The 19,716-nt window shown below is 40.0% G+C and overlaps 1 protein-coding gene across 1 annotated transcript in view; it reads right to left on the bottom strand.

The window, feature by feature from the left end:
• Nucleotides 1-19,716, bottom strand: part of lrp1bb (low density lipoprotein receptor-related protein 1Bb) — a 471,212-nt gene that overhangs the window by 167,742 nt on the left and 283,754 nt on the right. Inside the window, exons 24-28 of the mRNA XM_066685917.1 lie at nucleotides 10,463-10,708; nucleotides 8,318-8,515; nucleotides 6,639-6,843; nucleotides 3,780-3,944; nucleotides 2,342-2,586 (exon numbers count right to left, since the gene is read on the bottom strand). Coding sequence (XP_066542014.1) covers nucleotides 2,342-2,586; nucleotides 3,780-3,944; nucleotides 6,639-6,843; nucleotides 8,318-8,515; nucleotides 10,463-10,708 — 1,059 coding nt within the window. The remainder of the gene's footprint in view (nucleotides 1-2,341; nucleotides 2,587-3,779; nucleotides 3,945-6,638; nucleotides 6,844-8,317; nucleotides 8,516-10,462; nucleotides 10,709-19,716) is intronic.

The following is a 19,716-nucleotide window of genomic DNA, read 5'->3' as shown; positions in this document are numbered from 1 at the left end:
TTTGCTTTTAGGCTGTGGGTGGAAATTGTAAGTTCTTCCAGGCGTTATCAAGTGCCCACAGACACAGGGAGAACATACCAAACTCACCAAGACCCAAGGTGAGGATGGAAATGAGGACCCAGAGATTCCAGAGTTTTTTTTTTTTTTTTTTTTTTTGCGGCAGTGACACCTGCATATGACCTCAAAGTGGTTTAAAGATGCAGCCTCCTGATCTGGAGTCAGATGCCCTACCATGTCAGGATGTCTATACCCAAAAGAACTTAGTAATAACATTATTGTCTTCCATTAAAATGTAAGAGTTTTTCTTCCTCCAGTAAAGTTACTTTGTAGGAGATGTGAAGTATGGATGGACAGTGAGGAGTACTAATCAATTTTAAAAGCATTGTAGTGACAGAAACCTGGAAAAACAGTCTGTTGAAAAATAAGGAATAACAAGGTTGAAAAATGAATCATGTAAAAATGAGTCACGGCTGTTGTTGATATAGAAATCCAAACATCCTGAGCGGATTACGTGGAAAATGCATGTAGGATGTGGCCTCTTTAGTGGGTCACTACAGCACAAATGTACGTTAACAGGCAATAAAATCTGGGTTGCATTTTCGAAGAGAAATTATTTGCTTGTGTGCTTATTGTTGAAGGAAGTTATCTACTTTGTCCAATTACCAACTATTTTCCCAGTGTGTGAAGCTTAGGTAACAGCTCATTACGGCTAGCGTTTTTTCCCCCTATATTCATTATGCTGCTTTATTCTGGAGTGGATGAAGTCACAGAGGGCACGGTGTGTATTGTGGAGATAAATTGAGGCTGTCCTTACTGTCTAGGAAGAACAGGAATGAGGGGGAAAAAAAAAGAAAAAAAAACCTGCTTGACACAGTACCACGACACAATTAAAATTAATTTAGGAAGAGTAGGGGGAACACATCCAGAGCACGCATTAGGGCTGGCTTGTTCTCTGCATGGCTACTTTTTTCAATTATTCAAACCACCCCCATTGAAGCCTATCTGTGATTGGCAGGAGAAATGAATGAGCAGCAGGAAATCAGCTCCAAATGAATATCCTCACCCCATAGCGCAAGCCCTGGACTCATTCACTGTGTATCTCCCTCAGTCAAACCTCAACCAGGATCAGGATATTTCCTCCTGCAGCACAACGTGGTTCCCTGTCATGGACTTTACAGAGAGAAGCTCAGCTGTGGTTTCTTCTCCCTTTCCTGCTTCCTCAGCCCTCTCAGCGCCATGGTGGGCTTTGGACAGAATAAGCTCATGGACCAGGGACAGAAAGCTCTTTCCCTGACACTTTGGTAGAATACAAAAACAGAAAAGGGCTGACTTTGTAAGAACCTGCTCACATCTGTTTCACATCTGTAGAAAGAACAACAACAGACTGCTCCGGCTGCACCTTTAGTCCAGTGTTGTATTACAGCTACACCAGCAAACTGCATCCCTCCACTGTAGCATTTCCAGTGCAGGGAAATGGAATAGAAATACAGTCATAGGCAATGTTTGGGCCCAGATCAAACCGCATATTTTGCTGTTGATTTCCTTGGTGACAGTAAATTAAATGCTCTTTCTGCACATTTTCTTTTGTATTTCCCACATGTACCACCAATCATATTCACTCTCAGTTGTCAAAGAAAAACAACTTTTTCAGGAAGAATATCTAGCCTTCTATTTTACATCAATGTTCAAAACAGTCTCACCGCACTTTAATGGGGCCCAATTTGACCCTGAGCACTGTGAAAAGAGATAATCTGACCCTAAATCTGAATAGTCAACATAGGACCTCTTTCCATCTCTTGTGAAAACAAACCTTTATCCATAAGGGTCCACTGCATATGGACACATAACCACCAATAACACACAGAGAGAGGCAGACGATGTGTAGCTTGTGTATCTCAACTCCTTTTCATAACCTAAACTCCACAAGGGAGTCATGTAGAATCTCATGGTGACAGGGAATCAGAAAAGCAGACTCTACAGATTCAGTAAATTTTTAACCATATTTCATAAAACATAAATAACAAACATCCAATGAATTTTTATCAACTTCCTATCATTGTAAAGCATTTTGGAGGCACCAGTCACACATTTTAAGGTACAGCTGGGATTTTATTATTATTATTATTATTATTATTATTATTATTATTATTATTATGCCATAAAAAATTTAGATAAAACATGTTCAAATCAGCAGATGTGAGGTGATTTAAATGTGCAGAAGTGATTTTTTAAATCTGTAGACATGTATTTAATGTCACTTAAAAAATAAATAAATAAATAAATCAACAAAAAAACACATTTGACAAAGGGCATCCTGACTTTTTTTCATCTCTGGACTCACCCTGCGGTTGCCTGCTTGGATGGTAAATCTGCAGGCCAAAAGGCTGGGCACTTGTCTTCTGGATAACTGTCACATTGCGTCCTGTCCATTTGTTGGCCCTGGCCAGGGTATTGGTCCTCCAGTCGGTCCAGTACACACTTCCCCCGAAGAGAGAGACAGCAAAGGGGTGGGAGAGGTACTCGTGGCCTCTCAGGATCTCAATGACCCCTGAGCCATCATACAGGGCTGAGTAGATAGCATCCGAACTGTTGGACATGGACACACAGACAAACACACAGACACACACACAGACACACACACACACACACACACACACACACACACACACACACACACACACAAACAAACCACCGAATGTGAGGTCCTGTGTTGACCTCGTCTGTTTGGTACTGTCACTGTTGACAAGGTGTGATACTGTTGACCGATGCCTAGAGGGACTTTCACTACACGCATTTCAACAGCTGTCTGGGAAGTGACTGCAAGTGAAAGACAGATGAAAGTTGGGCTGTACACTCATTTTTCTGTACAGCGCTATTGGGAGAAAAAGAGTGAGATTGGAAATCATCTAGATGACGCTTTGAGACCTCCACATCGAGTTGATGGAATACTTTTTGTTCTTTTGGGGGGCTTTTATTGTTTCAATTTAGTTTTCTTTGGATTTTTCCCCCTAGAACAGGTGTACAAACATCGGAGGCCACTTTTATTTATTTTATTTCCAAATGGCCCAAATATATCCTATTTGGTTAAATGTATGTTTTCTAGTTTTTTCACTCTAATGCTAAAATGAAGCACTTGAACTACATTTGCATTTTTACTGGAAATGTAACAAATGGAAAGTGGTAACTTGGCTGATCAGTCTGTATAAATCACCAAGCTCCAGTGATTTTTCATGTGCACTTTGTATTTCTACAATTACAGACTGTAGTCCATCTGTTGCTCTGCATACATAGCCCCTTTCTGCCTTATTTTTCAAGCTGTTCTTCTGTGTTGTGTTGGTATGATAAGATGTAGATCAGACACATCAGTGCTGCAGAATTTTTTTAACTCACTGAATTTCTCATCAATTTCATCCATCAAAAGTACATATTCATATATGCCCCATGACTATTTATGAACAGAGTATGATTAACTGTGTGGACGTGTTTAGAAATTCCAGTAGCACTGCTGTTTCTGATCCCATGTATCAAGACAGTACACAATAAATCAATAAATACACAATAGCACAACAGCAATAACATAGATGTAGCAGAATGATACATCACACAAATAAAGCCAGCTAGTGGTCAATAGCGATTAATATCTTATCCATATATATATATATATATATATATATATGTATTTTTATAATATAAAAAAATAATGAATTAGATAAATAAATAAAATAAACCACAACAAAAAATTATTTTCATGTGGCAGTGATGATGTATCCCTCGCCTACCGAGCATCTGTCCATATTATGCGTCTCTCCAGATGGTCGAGTGTGAGTCCATTTGGCCAGGCTCCTATCTCCATGTCCTTAAACACGACATGTCTCCCTCCTCCACTCATCGATGCTGCCTCAATCCGTGGAAAACTGGCATCCCAATCAGTCCAGAAAAGAATTCTACATAAAATGTAGCAAAACAGAATGCAATTAGAACTGTTGTTGTGCATATACACATAGTCCAGAGATATCCAAAGCTAACAATCTTCAGAGAAAAGTTTAAAAAACAAGACTGCTCAATACCAAGAACTGGCAAGAATGACACAAAGCCCCTAAGCTTTCTAGGGTCATGCTCTCTGCAGATACAGAACACTGTCCAACACTTTGGGATGATGGTGTGTTGTTTGTAACCCATAACTAATCTTTCACCATCAATACCTGACCTAATTGTTGTTCTTGTGTCTGAAGGCAAACAAATCCCAACAGCAATGTTCCAACATCAAGTATAAATCCTTCCAGGATAAGCAGAGGCTATTGCTGCAGCCCATTAATCCCATTAATGCCCTTGATTTTCAAAGAAATATTGGATTTTGCACAGATAGCTTTGAACAGGAACAGTGTTAAAACAGTGTAAAAGACCCAGTTTTTGTTACACAACACATAATTAATAAGAAGAAAATAGGGCCTTGGTGAAATGATTGTCTTTTTAAAGTGACCTGTCAACAATTTGCATCTTTCATTTATGTCCAATATGTTAAACTTAGTAAATGAAAACACACAGCACTGAAATGTGTAGAACAACACAGAAGAATGTGTTTTAAATATGTAGTATGTGTGTAAATAATACTGTATGAAAGGGGTAGATGTCCACACATACACAGCTGGAGTTAATGTGACAGTGAGTCATAAAGACAGACACACAGAGCTAATGCGCTACTACAAATAACACCCTCTGTAGCTCTGTAGGGTAAATGTCATCGTGTGGATGGAAGCACTTGCACCAGCCTCATTTTACTAATGCACTACATGAGTAATGTCCTGTTCTCTGACATAAACAAGCAAACTTCCACCTCCATTTTCACCCATCTGCTGCTAAATTTACTAGCCACTGCAGATTCAATAATAATCACTTAACGCGGATACTACAGTAAGCAGTACTGGCCATCATCAGCGGTGGAACTCATTCAAATATATATATATAGCCACAAATCGATAACTTCTGAGCAAATGTTGGCACTGGTACACTCTGGCCATCTAAAAGCTTTAAAGGACAACTTGTAGAAACCTTGCTACAGCTCAAGGGCCTTTTCTAAGCAGTGTTCACCATTTAAAACCCATTTCAGGTTGGTACAAGTGCCACAGTGTTAGACAGCAAAATTCATCTCAGGTTTTGATTTCAAAGAAGCACTTGAGCATCCGGCGAAGCTAGTTTACAGTATGTCGCCCGTGTGAGTGCCAAAACGAGCTGCAGCTTGCGAACAGAGATACTGCATTCGTCCTCTCTGTGTTGCCCATGGCACTTGGCAGAAATTGCTTCCACTGCTTCAAATGGGCATCATAAGCCACCAGACTGTTCCATGCCCCCCTCCCTATTTTTTCCCCCTGTATTCGTTTGCTATGCCAAACAGCATTTTCTAAGCACTAAATGCTGCTGGGATCAGCCTGTGACTATTTTGAGCTTGTGTTGTCGTACTTGAGGCCTCCTCCTCCCTGAACAGAGCCCTGAGAGATTGGGGGGTGGGTGTGGGGGGGTTGGTGGCTGAGCAGCACAAGAGGAGCAGAGAATAGATATAAGTTGAAGAGCAAGAAAGTTTAAAAAAGAATACAACAAATAAACACAGCAAAGCACCACATGTTTTCTTTGATATGTCATTAGGAATTTATGCTCAGACTGCACAGAAGTGTGCTTTCTTACATATTAAAGCAGTCCCAGGAAGAGCACAGTTTGATAAACAAAACCTGAAAAAGTTTTCTTCTGTTTGTTACTGAGAAATTGTTCTTTGTATTTTAACCACTTAATTTGTTATCAGTGCATTAACATTTATGGTATTGGGCTGATGCACTTATCTAGAGCAACTAGTTGTAATCAAGCTAAAGATATAAGTGAATGCAGTGTTAGGAGTCTAGCCCAAGGACTCTGACTGAGGTAGAATACTATGATCAACAAGGTCGAGAATCAAACCACTCTGCTGTTTGGACGGCAGTTACCTCTTTGGGGAAACGCGTTACTGTAGGTGTTCTACATTGCACATACAGGTACATTTTTGTTTACCAAAGTTACAAACAGTGTAAATGTCCCCCCAAACGTATAACTGTGGTCTTAAGAACAAGCTGAGTTCCTTAAAGGGTACACTACATTCACTTTTCCAGATGTTAATCTGAATATCTGTACATTTTCATATTAGTCTTGTTATGAAAACAAATTAAAAGCATGATGAAACAAAATCAATACAACATAAACATCTACAATTCAAATAAATTTGATACAATTATGTTCCCTAACTAAATGTGCTTAAATAAACCATTGAGGTATCCCTCATTGTGACAGCAAAATGTTCCACCACAGTGAGTGTACATGAGCTTTTAATGACCAAAAAAAAAAAAGTCTTGTATTAACAAGCATCATTGTCATTTGCCATAAATATTTTGCCCTAGACAGTCTCATACCTGAGGCTTGAAGATATAAGCATCTGTTGATGTATATAGGCTTATGTCTGTTGACATGGCAGGATTATGAAGTTGCATTATGAATTTGAATATGATTATGAATATACAAATGAAACACCTACAGTAAAGTGTTATCCACAACTCAATCCCTGATAATCTATCTGAGGAATGAAAGGGTCTCAGACCATTTTGTAAAGCCATACTTACCCTTGACCAGGGTCCAAGGCCAGGGCACGAGGGTGTTCCATCCCCCCAGCAATCAGGGTGGTCCTCATTTCTCCATTCAGCTTGGCCACCTCAATCTGGTCCAGGTTACTGTCAATCCAATACAGGTTTCCAGCAATCCAATCCACCGCCAGGCCCTCAGGAGTAGCCAGGCCATGCTGGACCACCACCTCAATCCCTGTGACACCTGCAAACACAGCAATATCACTGACACTGGCAAATAAGCCGAATGGCCAATTCATCCCAAAAATTTAATTATACCCTCCAAATGCATGCTTTAGTGCCCTCATTTGCTCCAAAATGCTATTTTCTGACAGAAAAAAAACAAAAACACATGGCACGCTCTAGAGGAGTATGCACTGACATTGGATGGAAAGGAAGCTTTCTCTGGGTTTTCTATTGAACATTAAAGGCTTTCCCAGGCTGTCTATAATCCAGCTGTTTGCAATTATCCTCGGCAGTGGAGGGCTTTATGAAATTCTAACAAAAGGGATGCAATAGCTATAGCGAGGGGCTGCACACAGAGTAAGCAGGCCACAGAGAACGCCACCACAGCTCTGTTTGATAAATGCAGCAGCAGCAGACAGCGCTAAATGGTCACCCAGAGAACTAGCAGCATTTATCAGCTCCTTCCAAGGTCCTGAGATTCCGAGATTTGCTTTTAAGACAGTCCCATTTCTGTTCTGTCAGGCCTCTGGACATTTCTCCAAAAGAAAACGTCATAAAAATGGCTGGAAATCAGATTTCATATCTGGCAGACTGACTAGAATCAAGATCAGAGGTCACATAAAACTCCCACAGCAGAAGTGGCAATCCTAGGACCTTGCTTTGACCTTCGTGTTCCATTTATTCCTTACAAAACACCACATTCAATGGTGATAACAATTTAGAAAATTGTGCAGAAAGGAACAGAAACAGTAACTCTAAATCTCTCTATATATCTTTGTAGTGTAACTGTGTGTAAGAGTAAACATCTGTAGCTTGTGCTCATCAGTAATTAAGTGTGTTATAATGACAAAAAAATAACTTTATAATAATAAACTAATAAATTATTTCCATTATGGACACATTCTCTAAAATGCTAAAGCTAATTTTAATGTACTAACTTTAAACAGAAAAAAACTATAATTTATGGCCAATAAGAGCAACTCAATTTTAATTCATCACAATTTACTGATTTAAGTGAAGAGATTAATCAAGCTTTATTATTATTATTATTATTATTATTAATTGTTTTTTATATATTTGATACCCCTAGTAATGTAATTTTAATCTCAAATCACAGACATATGACTGGTTATTTGTATTTAAACAACATATCCAGGCAACTATATAATCATGCAATCATATGTTTATATGTTAACAAACATGTAAAGAGCGGAGCATGTTAGTAACTGTTGCATATATTTTGTGATTGTGTAACTACATTAAACTGTAAAGTATGAAAGCAATAACCATGTAATAATGTAACTGAGTAATTACAGTTAAACAGAATATCATGACAGATCTATCTATGCAATTAATCATGTGTTTCTATAATTACAATAAAACCAGCTCTTGATTTCAGAAGGTGAACATAATGAAAAGGGCTGATGCTTCAGTTCCCATGTTGGTCCTCCTAAGAGAACAGTTTTATTACTAATCAGTGTCTGATTGTGTACCTCCAGTGTCTGAGAGCTTGCCCCTGTAGATCTTGTCCTCCACTACATCTGTCCAGTAGAGCAGGCTGAGGTTAAAGTGGAAGTCCAGAGCAATTGTGTTCCTCAGCCCAGGGACCAGCAGGTTGTAATCTCGCTTGTGAAGGTCTATTCGTCTGATCTCATGGCGGATGGAAAAGATAATGAAGGCTTCAAAGGGATCTGACACAATAGGAAGAGACAAGCAGACTGTTAAAGCATCCACCTGTATGGCACAATTAGACAGTCACTGGATATGAGCTGAGCAATCAGCGCTTCCCTCTTCCTCCTACACATTCGAGCACTCTTCCCAAATAGAGAGATGTTACACACTATCCTAGGGGAGCAATAAATACGGCAGTCTTCAGAAATAGACTCTAGCTCTGCGCTCCATATGCTTCGCGGCCTCAGCCCACAGTATACATCACACTGATGCTCATTGTCATCCTCAGACTAATGACCCAAATTTGATTCCCTGAAACAATTTAAAAGCGTTTGGCAGGCATGCTGCTGTAAAGACATTAGCTTCTCACTGGGAGTCTCCTGATTGTGTATCCTGCTGTCATTGGATTATTGCTCCTTTTATTGCTTTGCACTGTGAACGCATCCGCCACATAAAGCCTGGCATGTGTGGAGCTCTGCTAAGAATTCATTAACAAGCTTGATATCAAGTGAGATTATCGGGTAAAATCTGCTGTTTTGGTAAATTTACACAAAGTGGAATATATATATATATATATATATATATATATATATATATATATATATATATATTTCTTGTGCTGCTGTCCCCAGAATCACTACACACAATAGAATAGTTGCTAATTTTACCAAGACAAAATTGGTGCTACATTAGATTTATTCTTGCATAAATACAAAATACACCTATTCCACAAACTATTATTTTAGTGGGAATAATTTTTTTTAAAAGAAATAGTAGGAATAAATGTTTTTTTTCACCTATAACTGAAAAGTCAGTAGTGGACAAACACTAAAACAGAAAAAATAATTAATTCTGGAAAAATAAACTTGAGTAGGAACACATAGTGTCATCAATGTGAAGCACCAAATACCCCATTGTTAAACATGATTGAGTGAGTGAGTGAGTGAGTGAGAAACAAGACAGTTCCATGAGGTTCTTTACATATTTATTCTTTTCACAATGACATGCAGGGGCCATACTTTCTTATATGAATGATCTTTTGAAAATATAGGAAAGCAGTAACCCCCCAAAGCATAACGTTTAAGATACCAAAAGAAACGTAACATTCTACATTAGTTAGAAATAGTGATGTAAACCTTTCTGGGTCATTGATCCACTGGACATGTTCAGGCAAATATCTAGTTTGTAGTTCCAGTACAATGATACATTCACCCTCTGAACCTTAGATCAATAGGGGAATGTAAAGTGCAGCTAATTCATTGTAGTGCATGGGTCACCAATCGTATCCACAAATGGCTCTTGGACTGCAGGTTTTCATTCCAACCAAACAGGAGCACACCCTGTATAACACCCTGTATAACTGTTTAGAGAAGGACAATCAGGTGTGCTCCTGCTTAACTGTAATGAAAACCTGCAGCCACACCGGCCCTTTTGAATAAGACTGGTGACCCATGGTGTAATGGGTAACAATGTTCTGCAACATAGCAGACTAGGGTTCAATGCCCTGCCCAAGCACTGCCTGTCAGAGTCTAAGAATGTCAATGGCTGTGTCTGAAAATGAAGATAGCGACCTTTCTGCCCACACAGTCTCAAGAGTCGGTGTCTCAGAAGACAATGTTTTGTCATGGAATTGGCTACGTGGAATCTAATCATGTTTGAGGCATGCTTCAAAAACAGAAATTACATTAGAAAATTGCCACCAAACCAATTCACTAACATCTGCTAGCCAGAATAATTACACATTTGGAGACCTCAGAACAAAGACTAAGCTTATTTTTATACAAATATTCAACACAGACATCTGCCCTCAGAAAACTGCCTCTGTAGACAGCATTTAAGGCACCTTAGACATAGCCTCTGTAAAAACATGCAGTTTCAGGATGCATTAAAGTTGTTAACGTAAAAAGGTCCATGTTATTTCAATATCAGAATTGTTAGTGTAAACAGGATTGCAGTTGTGTAGTTACCTGTGTTGAGGCAGTTCTCCCCGTCCGGCCCCAATGTCCAGCCGGGATAACAGGAGCACTTGACCGTGGTTTTGTACTGCTCGCAGGTCTGACTGCACTTGAGGTGTCTGCTGCAGTAATCCACCACCTCACAGGTTTTATTGTCGGAGCTCAGGTTCAATCCCGCGGGACAAGAGCACACTGCACCCCGGTTGGGGACCACTGTACACTGATGACTGCAGCCTCCATTACCCTGCAGGCACTTATCTGTAAAAAACAGAACGGCTTATTAACCACAATGAAGCATATATCTTCTGAAACAAGCAATAAGCAGTCAATAACAGACATTTACGATGGGTTTTGTGATAGCTTGCGGAAAAAGCTTGATTTAGTTGAGGCCTTTTATCCTTTTTTTAACTTTCAAAACATGGCCAATTTACAGTAAGGGCAGAATCAAGGAGTCGTTTATAGCTAGCTGCTTGTCCATAAATTTTGTTAAGGACGTTCATGGGTCACCCAAAGTAGCTCAGAATGTGTGGTGCTCAATAATATTTGGTAAATTTCCATTGGAATTAAGGTGTAGGATTTTGAATGCAGTAATGTCACGCGATGAAGTACAGCAGCACATACAGATTTCAGCCCATATTTCAGTATGTTCAGTGTTGGCTCTTCTTGGTTTCATGTTAATTGTTGGTTCATTAGGAACCCAATAACGCACGTACGATTACTTTGTACAATTTTACACCAATTGTAAGATTTAAATTTTGCAATCTTTATTTCTACAATTTAACAGCAACTGTTTCTTTCTTAGGGCGGCACGATGGCGCAGCAGGTAGTGTCGCAGTCACACAGCTCCAGGGGCCTGGAGGTTGTGGGTTCGATTCCAGCTCCGGGTGACTGTCTGTGAGGAGTTGGTGTGTTCTCCCCGTGTCCGCGTGGGTTTCCTCCGGGTGCTCCGGTTTCCTCCCACAGTCCAAAAACACACGTTGCAGGTGGATTGGCGACTCGAAAGTGTCCGTAGGTGTGAGTGTGTGAGTGAATGTGTGTGTGTCTGTGTTGCCCTGTGAAGGACTGGCGTCCCCTCCAGGGTGTATTCCCGCCTTGCGCCCGATGATTCCAGGTAGGCTCTGGACCCCCTGCGACCCTAAATTGGATAAGCGGTTACAGATAATGGATGGATGTTTCTTTCTTCTACAGCCACTGAGATAGGGGAGCACTGCTAGTGTCATGAATTGCCCTGTCTAGTGTTTTCCTGATCTGTCTGTGTCTCATTGTTTCCTTGTTTGACATGTGCTTAGAAGCACCTTTTTGTTTTTGTTCTAGTTCTCCTCGCTTGTCTCCTCCTTAGCCCCTCCTTGGTTTGTAGCTCCACCCTTTCATCAGTGTCTCCTCTTGTGATTGTTGTTCCCAGGGGTTTTGTAGAGTCCTTTATGTAATAAGCCATGTCTTGAGTCTCAGTGTTTGTCAACCATTTGCATTCCAAGTATCCCTCTGTGTCTTGGTATCTCTATGTCTCTATTCCCACTGTATTTTTTTTTTTTTTTTTGTATCTGTGTTTCTTTATATTTGTGTCTAGGTCTCTAAGTATCTCGGTCTAGGTCTAAGTATCTCTGAGTAGCTCTGTGTTTATGTATAGCAATATCTCTGTGTTTAGGTTTAGAATTAGCTCTCTGTTTAGGATTAGCATTAGCTATGTGTTTAGGTTTAGCATTAGCTATGTGTTTAGGTTTAGCATTAGCGCTGTGTTTAGATTTAGCATTAGCTCTGTGTTTAGGTTTAGCATTAGCTCTGTGTTTAGGTTTAGCATTAGCTATGTGTTTAGGTTTAGCATTAGCTCTGTGTTTAGGTTTAGCCTTAGCTTTCTGTGATTAGTTTTCTGGGTGTTTCTGTGTAGGTCTGATCAGGTCAATGTCTAATGTTTTGTCCTTAAGTTTTTCTGTCTGTTGATTACTTGTTTTCTAGTTGTAGTATTCTTTCTTTGTTTCCTCTATGTCCATTTTATTATAATAAAGTATCCTCCTAGCGTTTACCTTTGCCTACTCAGGTGCAGCTAGCTTCTCAGTAGAGCTGGACAGTAATTCAATATCAAAGTGTTTTGCAACAGAAAATGCTTCAGTGCCATTAAACGTTAATTTTTTTTTTTTTACATTTCCTGTATTTCTTATATTTTATAATCTAGAAACACCACAAGCCAGTCATGGCATGTGACTGCTGTGAGAATCGAGAGAGAGAGAGAGAGAGAGAGAGAGAGAGAGAGAGAGAGAGAGAGATAGGAGTATCAAAAGAGAGAGAGAACTGAGAGAGAGATAGGTGTATCGAGAGAGAGAGAGAGAGAGAGAGAGAGAGAGAGAGAGAGAGAGAACTGAGAGAGAGATACGAGTATCAAAAGAGAGAAGGAAACAGAGAGAGATTGACACTAAGCACAGCGAGCCGGTCGTGTCATATGACTGCTGTTAGGACAGAGAGAGAAAAACTGTTCCTTGAGCGCAGTGTTTCTGCTGTGCTGTTTGATGTGGCTCAGCCAGCCATGTCTCTACTTCCTGTATGCTTAGTTTCAAATTAAAAGCCTTTTGTCTGACATTTTATAACATTCTAAGCAGTGGTGGTAATTTTGCAGCAGATATAAGTACAACATATACACATAAATACATATCAAATATATGTAGTGAACACACTGAAATTCATTGCTTTCAAGTCGTGCTGAAAGAGTAGACACACCCTCTGTCCAAAAAGACTCCCTATTCAATATTCCTTGTATTATTCACTATATAGTGTACAATTATAAAGACCTCAGGAGTGTAGTGAACGATTTATAATACTACCTGAGAAGCCAAAGTAGTGCACTATATAGTGAAAACTGTTTCAGACACAGCGACAGATTACATCACTACATGATGATGTATATCACAGGCATGCAGCCAGTGCTCACACTTTTTTCCTGTATTCTGCATCAAGGTTATCACCCTATGCTGTATTTTAAGGTTAGTTGAAAAATTTTAATATTGACATTAAGTTTATTTGATTCATGTCATATGTGAAGGCTGAATACAAATAAAAGTGGATACTGGTTTATTTGTACCTGTACCATTTTATTTTTGAAAATGTTGTATCGTTATATAGGAGTTTTCACAGACTTGGTAATTTTTTTTTTTCTTAAGTGTGTTCAGGTACAGTATCTGTTGTGGGCATTCTTTGCTGTTTAGTTCTGAGTTTTATATTGTTCATATCAATATCAGGTTTAGATTTTATTGGCTGAAATTAAGAAATATACTGTGTTATATATTTTGAACATATCATCCAGCCCCACTTCACACTGACTGATAGTGAGGCCATTTATGCTGTGGTAGACTCATCATCAGGGAGAGAACTCAACGCTGTGAGGATGGGACCAAAGCTGTGACAGTTGTGCCACTATTAGGATTTACGTGATTGCCATGTGCGGGTGTTTTAACATGAAACGTGTTGACTAAAACGTAGATGATTCTTATTTGATTAGTGTAGCCTTTACTATAATGGCTTTGTTCAGTGTAATGAAGTAGTTAAAACTTTGATGAGTCGATTGTATGGCTTGGGCCACAAAATGAGGAGAATACAAGCAAGAATGGCAACATCTGTGCTTACACACAGGTCTACAGAGTATAAGATTTCACTGTAATGCTGTGAGTGGGTGTCCTATTTTGTGTGGTGTTATTATATCCAGTGAGTCTGGAAATGTGATATGCTTATGACCCAAATGTATAAGGCCTTAATTTGAAGGGTAGCAGTTTTTCATGATATGAAATAGGTGTAGATAATGAACCAAAATGACTCCACCACTACATTCTTCTACACCAATTAATGCAGCTTGGCCAGGAAAATTTACTGTACATTAATTGGACCATATTTCTCTAATTGGTTTAATTATATGTCCCATATTATTTTAGTTGAAAAAGAAATGCATTCATGTGAGAAATTAGTTGATTTTTTTGTCATATTTCAAAACAGAGGACTCCAAAATCCAGGCTGGGGCTTTATAATATGCTGCTCTGGCCAGGATTTTAGCTCCTAAGCTAAAAAGCTGAAGTGCAATGTAATCTGTCAACTCTGTAACTAGCCAGTAAAATACAACCAAAAGCTAAAAGGTCTTCTCAAAAAATAGAAATGCAAATCTCTGTAGTCTAATTGTGATGAGATAACCAGCATCGCTAGCCATGTGTGGTAGTAGAATATTATGTAAGGTCACGCACTCTTTGAGAGGCGAGGCAGCTGCGATATTACATTACAGAGGCAGACTGGGTGCAGAGTGCACAGCAAACAAAATGAACTCTGTCAAAGTGGAGGATGTCTTTATTACTTCTAAAGCTTCCGAGCAAATGAAAAACGAGTCTGAGGTACATCATCTTCCTTCGGTGGATGATAAGAAACAAACTTTTTCATACTCTCCGCTGCCCTCTCTCATCTCAAATGGACAATCCTTTTTCTCTTATTGAGGCACCTGATCCGCAGAAAAAGAAAGAAAAAAAAAAGAAAGGAAAGAAAGGAAAGCTGAAAATGACATTGCTCCAAGGACTCTTGGCTTCTAGTGATTAAGATGAAAGACAAGAAAGAATTTAATTTTCTCCACAGGGGGCCCTGAAGTCCTCTGAGGTGCAGGACAGTCTCCTCCCAAAGGTTACAGGCTTGCTGTGCTCCTCCAAGTCAATCGGACCCCTCAAGGTACAGCGGTATCATCTAATTGGCAGCGAGGCAACTGTGCCATGTTGGGATTCTTTCTAGGCTGATAATACACCTATTCCTGCAATGGCCCCGCTGGACTCCCTTGGGCTTCGGCTAGCGATGTTATAGAATGTGACTGAAATGTTTGCCTTGTCCGACTCCAAAGGATTAGGAGACGGTCAATCCTCCTGAGACCCTTTCTCCCAGTGATGTCTACTGAAGCAAACATATTATCATTTGCAATTTCACTCAGGCCAACTTTACGTCCTTCCCACACACACACACACACACACACAATCACAAGACTCATACAGAAAATATGCCTGTTTATCATCACACCACTCTAGATCAAGGATACAGTATAAAACAGGAATGAAAAGAGCCCTTCGGGATATTAAGTGGTAACAAAAACAGAGTAGTGCTTTTAGCCCTGAGAAGGTAAACAGAGCACACACTGACAGGGTCCAGTACATATCAATATAGCCCTGCACTGTAGCACTGTAGATCTATAGATAGATGACATTTTTAAAGTATATATATATATATATATATATATATATATATATATATATATATATAAAATATATAAAATATATTGTTCTTATTTTGTTTTAATAAGAATAAAATACTAAAATGTTATAAGTTATTGTGTACTTACTACACTACTACACTGCAGACATTAGCAGTGTTATGTTAGCCCAGTCTCTCAATACTGCGTGAATTATGGTTCTCACACCACAGTTCATCTCATTTAGGATGCAGGGGGAAACATTCATTGTGCTTTTATTGTTTCTAAGTACAACTGCCAAAACAAGACCGCAGCACCTGATAAAAGCATAATTAACACAAACAAGCAATTTCCCCTGAAGACAAACACATTAACACAGACACAAAGTGGAAAGAGTTTGGTCTGCAGAGCATTATTTTTTTTTATTTCTTTGTAAAAATATCATGAAACTCTTGAGTGGTGTGAATGTCTAAGTGCTGGCTATTACTAGGAGATGGACCCCTGGTCACAATGTGAACTGTACAATTGATAGCTGGGATGTGGGGGCAACTTTTCTCCAGGGAACAAAGGACAAAAAGGCCAGTGCTTCAGTGAATTCAGTCTTACAATTCTAGCAGTAAACTAGTACAAATAAAAATTCTTAATCACAAGGGTCAGACCCACCACCAATCCTTTCTGAGCCCAGGAGCTCCACAGGAGTTCCACATCTCTCCAGTCTCTCTCACTGGATGGGTTTTTTAGGATGGCTCTACCTTTTCCCCTCATCACTCAGTGTGAGGCAACATGAGTGTCTTCCCATGTCTGACAGATGTTGTAATATAACACAGTTATGATTACAGATCAGAGTTGGGCAGTTAGTGTTCTCCTACTAGTGCTGAGCTGAACAGTGGCGTTGTGTTAGCAGAAGTTTGAAAATAAGTGGCTTCACTTGTCTTGGGGAAAAGAACGTGTCAAGGGTACCCCTTACAGCTTGAAAGTATTATGAGCTGGGGAGACTACTGCCGCAATTGGCAATAATTAAAATGAGGAGAAACTGAGTACATTTTTAACTGCAATGGAGTGAAAAAGATTCCAATATATGACACTGCTTCTGTTTATATATTTGAAATATTGTCTGCCTGCCCTTCATTATCCTGCATATTGCTGCATAATTTATTTAGATGACTAAGACTGTAAATCTGTGGGTCTAATAATTTTATTGTGGCTAATCCACAATAGTTGCCAAGTTTTTCTAACAAGAAAAATAGCTTATCAACATAAATATATACATTTTCCAGTACGTAAACATACGTGAGGTCAGGTTCTTAATAATGATGATGTGTCCTTTACTACATTTTCCCAGAATATTACACAGTTTGTTTCATTTTAGTTCATTGGCTTATTTCATTTATCCTAAATGTACACAAAGCAAAATACATGTTAATATAATACAATTTAAGCTACATTGATTACATAATATTGTATACATTCTACCATGCACTAAACTGTTACTATATATGGTCTTTCACATTTTTCAGATGCAACTGAATTTTCTTGGCAGAAATGTGGATTTTCTTGAACACAATATGATTCTATGCCCTGCCTAAAGGTGCAGAAGATGCCCCCTTGAAGGGACTACACCAGTGACTTTGTACGTACTTTTTTCCCTTTTCTGTTAGGCAAATTTGTTACCTGATACCTGGAACCAGGTACTTCTTTAGTTCCAGCTCGCTAATAGTTCCAAGTGAGTCCAGTAGGGACTAAACCTTGACGTGTAAAACATGCAGAGCACTGACTTGCTAGAGAAAGTTGTTATGCTACACAATGAAATGCAGATTTCCAACTAGCTGTTTGAAAAATCTCCACACTACGGTATCGATCACATTTGTACCTTGTGGATTCTTGTGGAGTGTGCTTGTGGATTCTGACTGGGATTTGTCTTTCTGCTAGTAAGTTAGTTTCTGTTGCTTAGACTTTGTTAGTTACTAGGCTGTACTTTTTTCCTGTCTCACCTGGAGTTAACTGTAATTAATAGTTTCAGGAGTGGTTTTTGGTTAGCTCACTGTGAATTGCTGGGGGTGGCTATCTAGCCACTTGATAGATATAGTGAGGTGCTGCCCGTTACAGATCTACCTGTCTGTGCTCTATAGCGCATGCACCTAAAAGGTATCTAGGTGGACTCTCCATGTTCACCTCCTACACAAAGACAGGTCTCTCCTACCTTAGATAAGTATCCTTGCTTTTTAATCTTAAGTCCATTCAATTGTTCTTTCAACATGCATTCCTCAGTTCCTCTTCTCTCACTTTTCAATGTCAGAAGAGCCCATTTTCATCACAGGAGGCACAACACCAGTAATCTTATCTATCCACCACGGTCAGCTCAATCCCAGACCAGGGTGGTAGGTGGACTCTGGAACTGCCAATCAGCAGTCCAAAAGGCGGACTTCCCAGCCCTGGCATTGCACCATTCGCTGCACTTCCTGAGGCCTGGATCACTCCTGAGAACTCAACTACTCCAACAGCCCTATCCTCTGACTTTAACTTCTCCCACTCTCTGAGCCAAACTGGCAGGGGGGGTGGCACAGGTTTGTTTGTGACCAGGACGTGGACCTTCACTTCACTCTCTTTTCCTCATCTTTCCATTTCATCTTTTGCATACTATGCTGTTACTGTGTCTTCAACCACTAAACTGCATATCATTGTCATCTCCTTCACTCGACGTAACCTCCACTCCATCTTCTCTCAGCTATCTTGACTACCCTCCCCACACTGACTCTTTCTCTTCTCTCTCCCTGGATACAGCCACAGATATTTTCCTTTCCTCACTCTCATCTGCAATTAACCTTTTATGTCCTCTATCCTCCAGGCCTCCAAGATCCTTGCCACCTGCCCCTTGGCTGACAGATGTTCTCCGCAGCAACCAGAGAGAACTAAGTAAGGCAGAGAGAAAATGGAGGAAATCCTAGCTTGAATTGAATCTTCATTTCTACAATCTCTAATGAAGTTACTTCTGCAAAGTCTTCTTTCAATAGAGACTAGGGAGACTGGAAGCATCAGGATCTGATCCACACAAGCTCTTCAGAGTTTTCTCCTCTCTCCTAAACACCCCCCCACACTCCGCTCCCCCATCACCCTCTTTTCTCACCCCAGAAGATTTTGTCACCTTCTTTGAGGAGAAGGTTAATAAAATCCACCAGTCTTTTTCCTTTGCCCCACCTCCTCCTTCCACAAGTAGTTGTCATACCCTTAATCCTTTAACCTGCTTTTCCTCCCTTTCCACAGACTATGTCCTACAGCTACTCAAGTCCAGCAAGCTAACCACCCTCCCACTGGAACCCGTCAAATCAACACCGCTCCAGTCAATCTCAGTGGAACTACTGCCTATTTATCACATTCACCATAAACAGTTCCTTTTCTTCTGGTCAAGTTCTATCAGCTTTCCAGACTGCCAGAGTGGCTCCCATCCTGAAGAAGCCCAATCTGGACTCAAGCCCACTCAGACTTCAGCAACTCATTCCTTTCCTCTCTAAAATTCTTGAACGTGCAGTCTATAATCAATTGTCCCTCTTTCTTACCCAGAATCAGCTCCAGGACCCCAACCAGTCTGACTTCAAACCAGCACACTCAACCAAAACTGCCCTTGTTGCTGCCCCAGGCAGCAAGATCAGCCAAACGGTCATCAGTTCTGATTCTTCTGGACCTTTCTGCTACCTTTGACACTGTCAACCACAAGATCCTCCTGTCAGTCCTAAACAACTTCGTAATCACTGGTTCGGTATGGAAATGGTTTGAGTTTTATTTGGAGTATCACTCTTACCAGGTAACATGGAATGAATCTACTTCTGCTCCATGCAGGCCCTCCACTGGTGTCCCTCAATGCTCTGTGCAGGGTCCTCTTCTCTTTTCATCATATACCCATTCTCTTGGTGATCTAATTACCTCTCGTGGTTTCTCTTACCACTTTTATGCTGATGACACTCAACTATAATGCTTTCCTTCCCACCATCTGACACTCAGGTTTCCAGTCGCATCTCGTCACGTCTGACTGACATTATTTCTTGGTTGACAGCTCATCACCTGAAGCTTAATACTA

This window comes from Hoplias malabaricus, chromosome 12 (assembly GCF_029633855.1).
Source record: "Hoplias malabaricus isolate fHopMal1 chromosome 12, fHopMal1.hap1, whole genome shotgun sequence".
NCBI classification, from domain to species: domain Eukaryota; kingdom Metazoa; phylum Chordata; class Actinopteri; order Characiformes; family Erythrinidae; genus Hoplias; species Hoplias malabaricus.
This window is presented reverse-complemented; position numbering and strand designations above follow the sequence as displayed.